The sequence below is a fragment of the Gracilinanus agilis genome, chromosome 5 (assembly GCF_016433145.1).
Source record: "Gracilinanus agilis isolate LMUSP501 chromosome 5, AgileGrace, whole genome shotgun sequence".
Taxonomy (NCBI): Eukaryota; Metazoa; Chordata; class Mammalia; order Didelphimorphia; family Didelphidae; genus Gracilinanus; species Gracilinanus agilis.
This window is the reverse complement of record NC_058134.1, coordinates 546,515-561,541: the sequence shown is the minus strand read 5'-3', so window position 1 is coordinate 561,541 and position 15,027 is coordinate 546,515. Positions and strand designations below refer to the sequence as shown.

At 62.7% G+C, this 15,027-nt stretch overlaps 1 protein-coding gene across 1 annotated transcript in view; it reads right to left on the bottom strand.

Annotated features, from left to right (window-relative positions):
* Positions 1-63: 63 nt before the first annotated feature.
* The window catches only part of PPP1R9A (protein phosphatase 1 regulatory subunit 9A), a 75,612-nt gene continuing 60,648 nt past the window's right edge, over positions 64-15,027 (bottom strand). The window contains exons 9-17 of the mRNA XM_044678233.1: positions 11,285-11,440; positions 10,610-10,663; positions 9,762-9,991; positions 9,110-9,206; positions 8,863-9,022; positions 3,162-3,319; positions 2,843-2,994; positions 397-564; positions 64-235 (exon numbers count right to left, since the gene is read on the bottom strand). Of these exons, the coding sequence (XP_044534168.1) occupies positions 64-235; positions 397-564; positions 2,843-2,994; positions 3,162-3,319; positions 8,863-9,022; positions 9,110-9,206; positions 9,762-9,991; positions 10,610-10,663; positions 11,285-11,440 (1,347 nt within the window). The remainder of the gene's footprint in view (positions 236-396; positions 565-2,842; positions 2,995-3,161; positions 3,320-8,862; positions 9,023-9,109; positions 9,207-9,761; positions 9,992-10,609; positions 10,664-11,284; positions 11,441-15,027) is intronic.

Genomic DNA, 15,027 nt, shown 5'->3' with positions numbered 1-15,027 from the left:
CCAATGCCGGCATTCCGAAGCCCCCGCCAGGGCAGTCCAGAAACCGGCCCCGCCCTCCCCGGCTCAGCGTCCCGCGCCGGGACGGACCGGCCGCTCCGGGGCTTTGTCGCCCCCTGCCGGCCTAGGAGCCCCGGGCGCGGCGCGGCGCCCCCTGCAAGCGCTTCGGGGCTCTGAGTGGTCGCTGCGGCGGGTCCCCAGTGCGGTGAGAGCTCCATGCAGCGCGGGTGGCTCGAGGCTAGGGGAAAAGCGGCTCGGCGAGAAGCCCAGGCCCCGCGCCCCAGCGTGGCAGACCCCGGGGCGGGGCCAGAGCGCCGACGTGAGACCCGCCCGGGACGCGGAGGGGGAGGGGGAAGGCTCGAGGAGGGAGGAGGGGAGGCCTCGCCCACACCGCCGGGCCTGCCGCTCTCTACCTGGGCCCCCTTCGGATCTGGGCTCCGAGGCCCGGGGGCAGGCTCCGGGGCAGTGGCAGGAGCTGGCGGTCCTTTTCTGCGGGCACTAAACCATGAGAAGGGAGCGCGCGTCGGCCGAGCGGGCGGCAGCACTCCGGGAGGCTCGGGCTGGACCCTGTTTGTGAGAGAGAGCGGGTTAGCGGGGCCGCGGCGAGCGCTTCTCTTCCTCCGGAGCGGGCCTCCCGGGCTCTTGGGGATCCTCGGAGCCTTCCCGCGGTGCCTGCCGGGCTTCCTCCGCGCCGTGCCCAGGCACAGGCCTACACCGGTGCGCCGCGGAACCGCCCAGACCTTTCCCGGAGGTCCTGCGCCAAGTCTGGACCGTCGTGCTGGTCCTCACTCGGGCCGCCTCCCAGCTCGGGCAAGTCCGTTCTCAGGACGCGGCGGGACGGAGACGAGGCTAGAACGTGCCGGCGTGCAGGGGAATGCGGGTGCCTTACTTAGCTGGGAAGGAAGCCCCGAACCGCTCCGGAAGACCGGCGGCGCGGAGCGGAGGAGGGTGTGCTACACCCGGGGCCCCGCCAGGGGGCGCTGCAGACCCAAACAGGAGCACGTGCTCCCAGCTCCGGCTCCTCCCACGCTCTCCTCCGTAAGCCTGTGACTGTAAGGGCTTACAGTCACTTCCCTTCCCTCCCGGGAGCCGCAGTGCGGGGGAACAGACGCCGGGTGGCCGCCGGCCCCTCTCTAGCCGGCCTCTTCCTCTTCAGCTCAGGATGGGAGCTCGGCCCGGCGGCCCCAGAATCCTGCGCGCTTGCTCTTCGGGCCCGGCGGCCCTTCCCTCCGGGCTCCCCCTCGCAGAATCGGTTTTCCTCTCCGGGGTTTCTCCTCGGAGGCGGCCCTCTGACCCCCATGCTCCGGGGCTCTTGGCTTGACTTGTTGCCTCGGGGAATGCCTAGCGGTGGGCCAAACTGAGGTGCCAAGAAGCCGGCAGAAGGTGGGGTTTTGCCTTCCTTTCCTTTCTCGGCAGGCTCAGGGTACAACCAGTGCTGATGACCAGCCCGGGGTCACTGGGCCGCGGGGGGTGGGGGTGGGCTGGCCCTCTGGCCACTCAGCAGCCTGCCCGCGTGAATGGCAGAACAAAGGCGCTCTGATCCCCGAGGAGAGGCGAGGCGAGGCCCCTCCTGACTTGCTTCTGAAGTCAGAAGACCCGAGTTCAAATGCCATCCCAGATACTTGCCAGAGCTGCAGGAACCGGGGCAAATCCCTGCCCTTCTCACAGGCTCAGGCTCTTTCTCTGCAAAATGGGCCTATAACAAGAGCAACCACCTCCTAGGGGCCTTTGGGTGCTCAGTCAGTGCCGGCTTTCTACTGCCACCCAGAAGGGCGGGGCAGGACTCCCAGGGGGGTCCTTCGGCCCCTCTGAGGGCCTGTCCCTGTAGAAGGTGGGGCTAAAGCAGAAAAGGGGCAAACACAGCTCAAGGTCCAATAAATTCCATGTGGCAGATGGCCGCCTTTGGGGGTGCCCCGGGACAATGACGGGCAAGAGAGGGGGCCTGGTCTTAGCCACACGTTGGCAGGTACAGGGCGGCAGCGCAGGGTGGGCGGCAGGGCCCGGCCTGTGGCCGCTGCCCCCTCACTCCCACCTGCTACCTGCAAAGAACCCTTTGGCTTCTCCCACCCCAAACTTCCGGGCCTTTCTCTTGTCCGGCTCCATCCGTCAGGGAGGGGGTCCCAGGCCTTGGGGCCGCTCGACGTCCGCCTGCCGAGCCAGGATCCAGAAGGGCGAGCTCCTGCTGGCTGTTCGGGGCTGGGCTCGGTGGGGCAGGTGCTGGAGGCCTCTCCCGCCACGGAGGAAGGGGAAGGCCGGGGGAGCCTGTCCCAGAGAGGTGTCCTCGGTCCGACGTGGCCAGGAGGGCGGGGGCACCCCAGAACCAGAAGCCCCCCTCGATGCAGTGCCCAGGGACCCCAAGATGGGCCAGTGGCCTCATTTTCAGAGAAGAGCCTCTGACTCCTCAGGTGCAGGGGCAGCCCAGCCCAGGCCCGTGCGGGCCCAAGTAGATAAACTGAAGTCCTGTCACGGTGGAGCCGCCAGGCGTAGCTCCTCTCCGAGGGCCCTGTGGCCCTCTGCACCTTCCTCATGCTGTCTCGAGCCTCCTTGGCCATCGCTTTCCATAGAGGCCTGACCTTCCTGGCCCACGCCTGGCCCAGGCCTGGCCTCTGCCTGGAGCCTCACAGTCACCAAACCACGCTGGGCCTCAAATGCCTGGCCACGTGGCCAGCACCCCGTCCCTCACATCCTGCCTTCTTCTGGGCCAAGGAGGAGTCACGGGCGCCTCCTGGCCCCGAAGGAAGGGAAGAGCCCCCCACCCCAGGGCAGGGAGGGGGTGGCCTCCTGCCACCAAGCGCCAGAGAGGAAGAGCCCGCGGGGCAGGTGTAGAAGAGGAAGGAAGCGGTACCTTTTCCTGGGGCAGGAGCGGGCTTTGAAGGAGAGCGGAGGGAAGTGCTTCCCCCGAAACAGCGGGAAGGTGGCTGGTGCCCCCGCAGGCGGCCATGGGGCTTCCTTTGGCAGGTCGGTGGCTGCGGCCTGTGGCCGCCTGAAGGCGCCAGTCTGGGAGAGGACAGAGCGGGTTATGCAACGCAGGGACCACCGCCCAGTGAGCGCACGGGTCGGGGAGGGGAGGGAGCAAGGTGGGAGCGCCTGGACCCTCTCCTGCCTCTCTGCTAGGCTGCCTGGGGCGGGACGCCGCCCGGGACCCCAGCCGGGCTCACACTCACCTTCCGTTCCACGCTGTCCTCCCCGTCCGTGGAGCTGACGCTATCGTAGAGTCTGCCCCGGCAGGGCCTCTGCCGCTTGTTCTTCACAGAGAGCTGGGCTCGGGTCTTCTGGGCTTTGGAATCCAGTCGCTCCGTCTCTGGGACAGCTTCGTTCAGGTCTGGGGAAACAACGGTCAGACGACGGTGTCAGGAAGCAGAACCAAAGGCCAGCTGGCGGCCAGGCCAATGGCAGCCTGGGGTGGAGGTGCCCAAAGGGCGGAGCCCGAACTCCCCGGGAACAAGCCCAGCCCGGAGGCCAGCTGACATGGTCAGGGTGAGGGAGTGGAGCCACCTACAGGGCACCTCCCGGGTGTCAGGCCTTGTGCCGAGCACCTTTTACTAATCTTTTCTCAATGAATCCTCACAACCACTCAGCACACTTGGTGGGTGCTATTATTACCCCCAGTTTACAGACGAGGAAACTAAGGTTTTAAGAGGTTCAATGATTTGTGCATGGTTTCTGGCTAGTGAAAATCAGGAGATTCGCACCCACATCTCCTGACACGAAGTCCAGTGATCTATCCCAGGATTCTAGCAAGTGCCTTCTGGAGGCCGGGTTCACCCCCCACCCCTGAGGGCACCTTTTTCATCACTGCTGGTCCCTGGGCAGGTCCTCAGCTCAGTGCTAGGGAGGGGCTCTTCCTAAGCAAAATCACATCTGCTTTACAGTGTGGGAAAGCCATACAGGACAAATGGATGGAACTTTTCCCCACCAGCTTCTGGGCCCAGATGAAACCCTCACCTGGTCCTAGGGCCAGGCCTCAGGCCCAGCCCAGAATTTCAGACCCTAAACTAGTCACTCTGGCAAAGGCAACATTGTATCAGCTGCCCTTGACGGGATAACCCATAAGACTTGTGAGTGGCTGGATTATGGCAGGGCTTGTGACTGATACCAGCAGGGCTTGTGACTGGATAACCACAGGGCTTGTAAGTGACTGGATAACCACAGGGCTTGTAAGTGACTGTATAACCACAGGGCTTGTAAGTGACTAGATAACCACAGCACTTGTAAGTGATTCTAACCACAGGGCTTGTAAGTGACTGTAACCACAGGGCTTGTAAGTGACTGGATAACCACAGGGCTTGTAAGTGACTGTAACCACAGGGCTTGTAAGTGACTGGATAACCACAGGGCTTGTAAGTGACTGTAACCACAGGGCTTGTAAGTGACTGGATAACCACAGGGCTTGTAAGTGACTGTAACCACAGGGCTTGTAAGTGACTGGATAACCACAGGGCTTGTAAGTGACTGTAACCACAGGGCTTGTAAGTGACTGGATAACCACAGGGCTTGTAAGTGACTGTAACCACAGGGCTTGTAAGTGACTGGATAACCACAGGGCTTGTAAGTGACTGTAACCACAGGGCTTGTAAGTGACTGGATAACCACAGGGCTTGTAAGTGACTGGATAACCACAGAGCTTGTAAGTGACTGGATAACCACAGGGCTTTTAAGTGACTCTGTAACCACAGGGCTTGTAAGTGACTGGTTAACTAGCAGGGCTTGTACGTGAATTTGGTAACTGCAGGGCTTGTAAGTGAAGTGATCAGGTAACTGGCTACAAAGTAGTTACAGAGGGAGCCTCCCCAGCTTCTTGTGCCCCACCCGCCTATACTCAGGCTGCAATCTCCAGCTGCCTGGTTACCAGGACTGCCCTAGCTTCATCAGTGGGCTGAGCCACAAGGAGCAGACTCCAGAGCCTGCACTAGTCAGAAAACCCTCCCAGAGGAGGCCTCAGAACCCCAGCGGCCACCCTCTACTGACCTCCACTCTCAAACTTCCTACTGTCTAATGGACATCTTGAAAACGATGCCCCACAGGCACCTTTGCCTTGGCCTGTGAAAACTGACCCCCCTCCCCCAGCCCCCCATTCGTGACTTCCCCAGCAGTGTTGAGGGTACCACCACCCTCAGTCACCCAAGCTGGAAACCTGGCTATCTTCCTTCTCTCTGCTATCTGTCCCCACTCCAATCTGTTGCCAAGGCTGGCAGTCTTGCCTTCCTAACTTCCTTCTGAGCACACCTTCTCTCCTCCGACGCTGTCCCCCCACCCCCACCCTGTGCAGGCCCTCATGGCCTCATGCCAGCAGCTGCTGTGGGGGGTGGTTTGCCTGCCTCTAGTCTCTCCTCCATCCAGTGCATCCTCCATTTGGCTGTCAGTGATGTGCCTAAAGCTTATGCCTAAACCTTCGAGGACTGAATAGGAAAATTCCTGTTTGACAAGCTATCCCAGAGTTCACAGCCGGCCCCTTTCCCTACTCCACTTTCCCCACCTTAGTCAGCCTTACATATACCCGGCACTGGCCTCTGGGCTGTTCTTCCCACAAGCTACTCTCTCCAGACTCTGGGCTTTTCCCCCTCTTCTCATCTCCATCTCCTGGCTTCCTTCAAGGTCTAGCTAAAGCCCTGCTTATCCACAGGAAGCCTCTCCTGGTCCCCCCAATTCGAGGGCTTCCCTCTGATCTCTACTTGAGCCCATCTGGAGCTGTTAGGACGTCTCTCATTAGACTGTGAACTCCCAGAGGGCAGGAACGAACTTTCGCCTTCCTCTGGAGCCTCGGCCCTTGGTACGGTGTCTGGCACACAGCAGATACTCCACAAATGGTCACTGACTGAACCTGTCCCTTTTTCAACAGCTACAAAGGCAGAGTGGAGGGAATGGCAATGGCGGCCCCTGATTCTCGCCCACAGACCAGGGGAGACGGGACGACCTGCCTACACGCTCGCAGCTTGGACGCACACTTTGGCCCCAACCTTCCTCTCTGTAAAAAGGTCCAGGCTGGATGTGTCGGCCTGTCTCTGTGGTCGAAGATCCGAGGGTCCCGCCCTACCCCACTGCCCCAGCCCCAGGAAGAAAGCTTTCCCACATCCCAGACCGTCGCCAGGGGTTTCAGCGAGAGCCAAAGGGCCTACAGGGGACAAAGGGAAGCTCAAGCCTGTCAGGAGCCTGGAAAGAGGGAAGGAAGGAAGGAAGGAAGGAAAATGGCCGCCAGAGTGGAGGGCCTGAATGGAGGCTCATCCTGTGTTAAGGGGAGCAGAGAGCCGGAGGACCAGGAGGAAAAAGCTCCACGGAATGTGCCACGAAGGACGGTGATGTTGAATCATGGAGGCCGTCGGCTCAGAATCTGCCACCGAGAACAAAAGAAGATGAGCCGGGAGTAGCAGCAGGCGGTGACTCCCCATTCAGGGGCCCAAGGCAGCCACCTGTCTGGCCACCCATTCGGTAGGAGCCCGTGTCCAGACTTGCCACAGCAACAGGAATCTGGGGATTCCCCTGGGCACCCGTCCCACTTCCTAAAACAAGTGCTAAGTGCCAGAAATCATTGCACCAAGTGCCCAAGTCCCAGGATGGAAACCAAAGACCGGGGCAGCCCAGGGAGCAGTTCTCTTCCCTCCCGGCTTCCTACTGAAGGCAACCAATGAGGAAGGGAAGGATCCGGATTTCTAGACCTGGACTTACAAGAGAGGGGCGACAGGTCCCAGGCCAGGGATGGAGCGCACCTGAGAACGGCTCTGCAGGGAGGAGGGCGCAGCCAGAAGACGCCCCCCCCCCCCCGCCCCGATTATCTGCCAAGGTGGCAGCCGGGAGATAGCAGAAAGCCTTGGCTGCAAATGGCCACAGGCAGTGCAGTGAGGCAGGAGGACGACGGCCCGGAGAAAGGAGTAAAAACCCAGGGACGGAGGGACAGTGCGGAGCCCCAGAACAGCCTCCCCTGGAACCTCAGACCTGCTCATCGTTGGTCTGTTTACTGTTAGGAACATCCTGGAAGACTAGAACTGATGAAGAACCAAAGGAGCGGAACCAGGAGAACAGTCAAGGCAATTGCCAAGGCCTGGAGAGGAGCCAGCTGGGAGACTGGGGGATGGGGGAGAAGGGCAGGCACGGTGCACTTGGGGGGGGGGGTGCAAACTGCACACACCCCTATTTAATGCCCCCCCAGCTCCACCCCCACCCCAATTATTCCTAGGAAGGAACCCGATTTGGAAGAAGGCTAGAGGGAGAGCCACGAGCGCCCCGATGGAGTGGGGCAGCCCGGCCCAGGCCCTCACGCTCAGGGATGAAAGCTCCCAGGGATGGAGGCCTTTGCCAACCCCCAGGGGAAGGTGCTGGGAGATTGCAGAGGCGCCGCAGGGCATGGCAGAAGAGAGGCATCTAGGAACTAGGCCGGGGACCCCGAGCCCCAGAATCACCTCCACTTTACAAACAAGCAAACTGAGGCAGAGAGCAGGAACAGTGACGCTAAGTGCCTAAGGCAGGACTCACACTCAGGCCATGGGCCGCCTCCCCAGAGCTCCAGGGACCTGGGCTTGGCCCAGTCACTGCCTGGGACGACTATCCGGCCTGTGAAGTCCGGGCTGCTGCTTCGCCCGTGGCCAGTGCTCTGGGGCAGAGGGACAGACCAGGAGCGGCAGCCAGACTCGGCCAGAGGAAGGTCCGAGCGACAAAGGCTCCTGCTGGGCTTCCCCAAACCAACCTCCTAAATACAGGCTGGGAAGGCAACCAGAGCCATCAGCTTGTCTAGTAAAGATCTGGGGATCTCAGTGGACCCCCACTGGCTGCTGGGCACAACAGGCTTCCCGACCAGCCCTGAATGTGCCCTGTTAGTGCCGGCCCCTCTGCTCCCTCCTAGGCCTCAACATCCAGCGGGAGCCTTCCTCCATGTGCCCAGATCGGGGGGCGCCTGGGGCTGCCCAGGAGGCCCTCGCTTGCCCCTGGGAGCAGAACGGAGGAAGGCTTCGGGCCCCGGGCTGCCCCGGGCACGTTTCCCACCTCGCGGCCTTCTCCCAGCCCTGCTTCTCCTCCCCTCCTGGCGGCAGAGGGTGGGCAGGGGGACTCGAGGGGAGGGAGGAAACCTTCCCTGAACCAACAATAGGCGGTGCCCCGGGGGAGGCAGAAACGGGCCTGGAAAGGTAGGCCGAGGTCCGGCAGCGCCTGTGGGTGGCCTCGAAGGACAGGCTGGAGCTTAGACCGTAGGGGAAAGGCAAGAGAAGGGGTGCCCGAGAGCGCCGAGCAGCGGAGGGGCCCCACCTCGAGGCTGGCCGGCCCCCACGGCAGGGGGGCCCTGAAGGAGGCCGGGAGGCAGAGCCCTAACCATCAGAAGCAAGGCCGGCTCTGCATTCCGATTCCCCAGAGGCCAGTGGGGACGGCGCGGCGACTCCAGGCCCGGCTCAGGAATGGGATGGGACCGAAGGACCCTCTTGAGAGGCTTCGGGCTCACTGGCTGCTCTGAGGACCGAACGGGACCGTGGCCCGAGACCGGAGACCCACACTGGCCGCCTGGGCCACCTGCAGCCGCTCCTCCGAAGGGGCCCGGGGCCAGGCCGGCTCCCAACTCACCCAAAGGCCTGGGAGAGAGGGCGGCCGAGAGGGGAAGGGATGTGGGGGGGCCGGACGGGCTGGAGCGCCTGGACACGTGAACGGCCTGAAACTTCTCTCCCTCCTGCCGCCTCCTGCTAGCACTGCCCAGGGCTGCCCCTTTCCCTGAAAGATCTGCCCCTCTGGGCCGGGCGAACCCAGGAGGGGGATCCTCCTCCCCTGAACCCCCAGGCCGGGGCAGCCCTCCTGGCAGAAGGCCCCGATGCTGGCTCGCCTCCCCCAACTCCCTCCCAAAGGGTGCCGCGGAGAAGCACCGCGGCAGGGGCCGGCCGGGCCAGCACCAACCTTGAGCGGACACGTGCTGGGTGTCGGCGTTCTCCACGGCCTCCCCCTTGGGGCCGTCGCCCCCCAGGCCCGTGCTGCGCTCAAAGATGTTGTTGTTGTTGTTCACTTGGCTCCCGTTCTGCTTCATCAGCCTGAACACCTCGGCCTCGAGCTCCTGGATCTGGGGGCGGCCACAGGCGCCGGGTCAGGGCGCTGGCCCGGCCCGCTCCCCGCCCGGCCTGGCCCCCCGCCCAGCCCCGGCACTCACCCGGGCCTGGAGGCCCTGGACCTCCACCAGATGGAGCTTCTCGAGCTCCTCGATCTTCTTCCTCTCGGCTTCCTGCCTCTTGATGAAGTCGAGCTCTCTAGAGGGAAAGAGGAGGCGACCGCTGAGGCGCCGGGCACACGGGGCCCTCGCGCTCTGGCACCCACAGAGGCCTGGGGGTTCCGAGGCTGCACAGCTTACGGAGGACGAACCTCCCAGCTGAGCCCATCACGGCGTGGAACGGGGCAGTGACCACTGAGGACGGGGGGGGTCCGGGCGTCCCTGCCCCCGTTTACAGCCCGGGACTCTGAGGCTCAGGAACTTGAGGTTCCAGGACCCACACTTTGACTCCCAGCCCAGGCCCGCCAGCAGGAACCGTGCCAAGGCCGGGGGTGACCCTGGGGGGAGGGGCCACCCCCTCTGCTCTGCTCTCACTCGGCAATGACTTCACCTGCGGCCGTCCGGCAGGAAAGCAGGGCCGGGGGGAGGGGGGGCAGAGGAGAGGAGCCCCCGGCCAGCCTCGAAGGGCTCTGCGCAGAGAAGGCGCTTCTGACTCCGCCCCTCCGTGGGTTCCGGGGGGGGTAATGTCTGAGGGCCCCCCCGGCCCCCGTGTCCTAGAGGAGCCTCCCTCCCCGCCCCGGCCCAGCTCTCTCACTTCTGCTGGAAGTCCTTGATGAGCTTCTTGGCCTTGTTGTACTTCTTCTCCAGGGCCTGGTACTGGTTCTGGGTCTCCTTGAGGTGCTCGTTCACCGTGTGGCACAGGCTCTGCGCCTCGATCCAGTAGCTCTCGAGCTTCAGCACCCGCTCCTTGTTCTCGTCGATGTTCTGCTGCAGGCGGCTCTTCTCGAGCTCCCACCTCACCTTCTCGTTCTCCGCGGCCTGGAGCTGGGCAGGGGGACGGGGCCGGGTTCAAGGCCCTGCCTCGGGCTCCCCACGAGCCTCGCCCCTGGCTGAGGAGGCCGAGAGGCCCGGCTGTCCCGCTCCCCGGCCGGGGCACCCCCGAGACACCGTCCCGAAGCCGTGCCAGCAAACCTCCCGAGTGACTCTGATGCCAGCCCGGGGCCTGGAATCAGTGCCAGGGCGTGCGAGGCGGGCCGTCTGCTCCGAGATGGGCCTGAACGGGCAGAGCCTCCCGGGTGGCAAACCCCCTTCTCGGGGTTCCCTTCCGTGCCCAGCTGGGGGGGGGGTGTCGCTCGGACCCTGCCAGTGCCAGCCCAGCACCCAGGCCTCCACACGTGGCCCCAACGATAGCTAGGCAGAGCACCCCGGGACGTGGGCCGGAGAGAGCTGGGGGAACCTGGCTCCAGTGAGAGAAAGTGGGGCACTAGGAGGGACTCTGGGCTCCCCCCGAGGACAGCGAAGGCGTCTGCACCCCTGAAAAAGTCACTTCCTCTTTCCCTGGGCGCCGCCCTGAAGTCTGCCCAGCCGGGCACCCTGGCAGCTGCCCCCCCCATGTGCCAACAGAGCAGCACCGAGGCCCCCCCAGGAGCTGCCCCCCCTCACCTTGTTCTTCAGCTTCTGGATTTCCGCTTCGGTGACCGCGTGCTTGATCTGGAGCTGAAAAGCCGAGAGACGGGGTGAGCTCTCCTGGGGAGGCCGGCCGGCTCCCCCCCAGGCTCTCCCCGGAACCGGTCCTGAGCCTCCCAAGGGCCCCGACGGCGCAGGGGGCAGATGAGCTGGTCCAGCAGAAGAGCCGGTGATTGTGTGCCCAAGCCGCAGCCCCGAGGGGTCCGGAGGCCCTCCTGGGCCGGGGCTGTCGCCTTCCTCTGCTCTCCTCTGAGAGGGCTGCCCCGTCTGCAGGGCCGTAGGGGGGTCCTGGGGGGCCACGAGAGGGCAGCCAGCGGGCTCTGCGCCCCAGGAGGGCCCCCGTGGCAATCCAGCCACCCTCCATGCATAGGAGGTCACTAAGGAGGGCTCAGAGGCCTTCCCGGCCAGGCAGCCCCGTGCTGAGCCCCAGAGACACCAACAGAAGAAGGAAACAGCCCCCCCCCCGAGGGGCCGCCTGGCAAGACCTGAACCCAGGGCTCCCACTCACCACCTTCCACTGAACCGTCCGGCCTCTTTCACACCGGTGAGGCCTAAGAACCGGCTAGCTCAGCCCTTTGCGGTGGTGGGTGAGGCCCACTCTCGGGGCTCCCAGGCACCCCAGAGGCCGGGAAAGGGGCCCCCCCGACTTACTTCCTTGAATTTGTGGCTGAGCTTGCCCGTGTCCAGCTCGGACGGGGAGAACACGTCCTCGTTCTCCGGCAGCTCGAACACCTCGATGGCCAGGTCCCTGCTGGGGAGGGTCGGCCCCGCGTCCTCGTCCTCCTCGTCGGTGGCGTATTCCCCTGTCTGGACGGCAGACAAGCTGAGAGCGGCCGGCCCTGCGCGGCCCGAGAGGGGAGGACGGTGCCGGGGGGGAGGGGAGAGGGACGAGTCCTCTTTCCAAGGGGAGCCCCCCCCCGGCAAGCCCCAGGAGTGACTCAGCATTGGGGGACTCAGCCTGTTCCCTGGGGGTGAGCCGAGGCTAGTCCGGGAGAGTCCTGGGGCAGACGAGGGTGCCCGCCGCGGCCCTCTGCCTCCAGGCCTCCCGCTTTGGGGCCCGAATCATTCCCCTCTAACGGTGCTGCTGGGGCTGTGCTTCTGGCCCGGGATGGCAGACCGGCTCGGCCTCCTCAGGGCACCTGCAGGCTGTGTCCGATCGGGCCCCCCATTCGGGGCTCCCCGTTCAGGCCCCAGCCAGCCTCTGGGAACACTCGCAAACAGCTCTCCTAGCCCGAGCCTTCCCCGATCCCCTCAGCCTACCGTGTGCCCCCAGACCCTTCGGCTACAGCCCCTCTTGCCTTACACGGGCATCCGCTTGGAGGGGGGCCCGGGGCCCACACGTCCAGCTCTCTGCCCTTCCCCTCTGGGGTCCAGCCCAGTTTCCTGCCCTCAGGCTTTTGTTCCAATCGGGCCACCAAGTGGCTGCCGGCCCCTCCGGCCCCTCCCGCCCGCTTTGTGGTGTTCTCCACCCCAAGCAGCTTCTCACGGCCCAAAGCGGCCTTTCCGGGGCTGCCCCCTCCCCCACGGGCTTCGTCTGCTGGGATGCGCCGCCGCCTGGCCTCAGACTCCCTGGCTGCGGGACCCCCAGGCACCCCGCTCGCCTCGGCTTCCTATTCGTATAACGAGCCGAAGGAGGACCTGGCAAACGGCTCTGGTACGTCGGCCAAGAAAACCCCACGACGGGGCCGTGGAGAGCCAACGGGGCACGGCTTGATGCCGACACTCGGGCCTTCCGGGCTCCTGTCGAGGCCTCGCTCTCCCCCACCCTGTGCCCAGTATGCAGCCGAGGCCCGGGGGGTAGCTGCCGGGGGGCTGCCCGCCTCCGTGTCTCCTCCCCCATCCATCCGCCACTCTGCCACCAGAGTGCCGCCTCACGCCCAGGCAGGGCCTAAAGCCACGCCACCCCGCCTCGGTGGCTCCAGGGACTCCCCATGGCCTCCGGGAGCGACTGCGGCCGCAGGGACTTGCTGCACCACCCTTCTGAGCACCTCCTCTTTGGGGACGTCGTTCAGGGCCTTTTCTGGAAGACGATCCTTCGGATCACCTCTCTCCCTTCTTATTCGGAGGGGAGGGGGCCCACCTCCAGCCGGGGCCATCGCTTTCTCCTCTTCCCTCCCCGGGGCAGGCTGATCCCCTGGCCAGAGAGCTCGTCCTCCTGGGCTCGATCCTCCGTGCCTCATCCCCGAGCCATTCCTACAGCCGCCCCTGCTGCCCCCTAGAGATAGACACAGGAGTCTGGACCTGGTGCTCACGCCAGGGGCTGGTCCACGGCCTCGGGGCCTCCTCTGAGTGCCCAGCCAGAGCTCTGCTCCCCAGAGAAGGGGCCCCTGGACAGCCCTCCCGCTCTCCGTCCCCCTCCCTATGACCGCCGCCCCATTCTGGAGAGATGAAGCGTCCTGGCCCTCTCCTGCCCGAGCCACGAGAACTGGACACTGTCCGGAACGTCCCCGGCGGAGCCACGAAGCGCTGGGCCTCTCCCGAGTTCTGTCCCTGGAGTCGAAGGTTCCTCTCAGAGCAGCGACTGTGGAGGAGGAAGACGTTCCAGGCAGGTTTGTGGGTGACGGCAGGTCTCGGGAACGGGCTCAGAACGAGCCCTCGTAGGCTGCAGCCATTCGCTCAGGGTGGGGCCATCCTCCGGGGCCGTCGCCCGCACTGACCGCCACGTCCTGGTCTTCACCGGACTTTCCTCTCCCCTTTCCTAGGCCACGCGGCCCTCGGGTTCCTCTTCTTCAGGGCAGTGGAAGGTGTGACTGAGAAGGGATGAAGGATGGAAAGCACCAGAGGCAGAGCAGACCTTCCGACACGGCCTGTAAAGTGGTCGCCACCTTCTACGTTGGTGCTCTCAGAGGTCTGGACACACGGATGCCGCCTTCAAAATACTTTTGCAAATTGGGTCATTCAGCTGTTTCCGTTGTGTCCAACCCTTCATGACCCCCTCTGGGGTTTTCTTGGCCATTTCCTTCTCCAGCTCATTTTACAGATGAGGAAACCGAGGCCAACAGGATCAAGAGACTTGCCCAAGGTCCCACAGAAACTATATGCCTGACACTGGATTCGAGCTCGGGTCTTCCTGACTCCAGGCCTAGAATTCTCTACCACCAGCTGCCTACGTGGCAAAGACAGGGACAAGATCCAGCTCAGAGTCCACTGAGATCTAGATGCCCTTCTTTGGAGACGACACCGAGGCCAAGGACACTCCAGCAATCTATCACGCGGAGCCTATGCTGTGGCCAGTGGGGGTTGCACCCCGAAAGCAAGGCCAGTTCAGTCTTAGGAAAACCACTGGCACAACTGACCGGATCAAGAGCCACCCCAACAAAAACCACAGAAAAGCCTCTGACAAAACCCAGCACTCAACCCTATGGAAAATACTGGAAAGCACCGAAATCAATGGAATATTCCTCAAAATGAGAAGCCGTAGCTATCGAAAACCAACAGCTGGGAGTATGTGTAATGGCGACAAGCTAGAAGGACAAGCCAGGAAGATCAGGGGTGACGCAAGGCTGCCCGGCGTCACCAAGGCTCTTCCACGTTGTTCCAGAAGTGCTGCCCAGAGACATAAGACAAGAAAAAGAAGTTCAAGGAATAGAAATAAGCAGCGAAGAAATAAGACCATCACTCCTAGCAGATGACATGAGCTGTGCTCCCAGAGGCTGAGAGAATCCACTACAGTTAACCTTCAAGTTACATACGGAACAGATTCTCAGAAAACATTTCTCTCTTTACCAATAAAACCTGGCAGCGAAAGACAGAAAGAGAAATTCCACTTGGAAATAAACGAAACATAGACAATGTCAAATGATGAGGCAACCTGCCAAGACACATGCCAAGTGGGCCCTCTGTGAACACAATTATAAAACACTTTTCATACCAAGAAAGACAGATCGAAACGTGGGGAGACCTATTCATCACTCCTGGATAAGCAAAGCTAATATAATGACTCACTCGGTCAGTGCCATCTTGATCAAATGAACAAAAAGTGACTGTACAGACTTAGAGAAAACAATAAAGTTCGTCAGGAGGAAGAGAAGGTCAAGAAGATCATGGATTAGTGAGAAGAAACATGAAGGAAGGTAGCCTGGCAATACCAGATCTCAAACTGTATTGACTATCAAAACCACCTGGTGCTGGCTAAGAAAGTGTCCCTGGTCCATGGCATGGTTTGAGTGTCCCATAACCAACCGGAAATGGCCAGAGCAACCGAAGGCGATAAACCCAAAGAGCCAAGCTTGGGGGACAAGAACTCACTCTCCAACCAAAATTGCTGGCAAACTGTAAAGCAGTCAGGGAGAAACTAAGCAAAGAGCAACATGTCACAACATAGACCAAGATAAGGCTGACAGGCAGATGTGATCTAGACATAAAGGACTCTATCATAACTCTATCATAAGCAA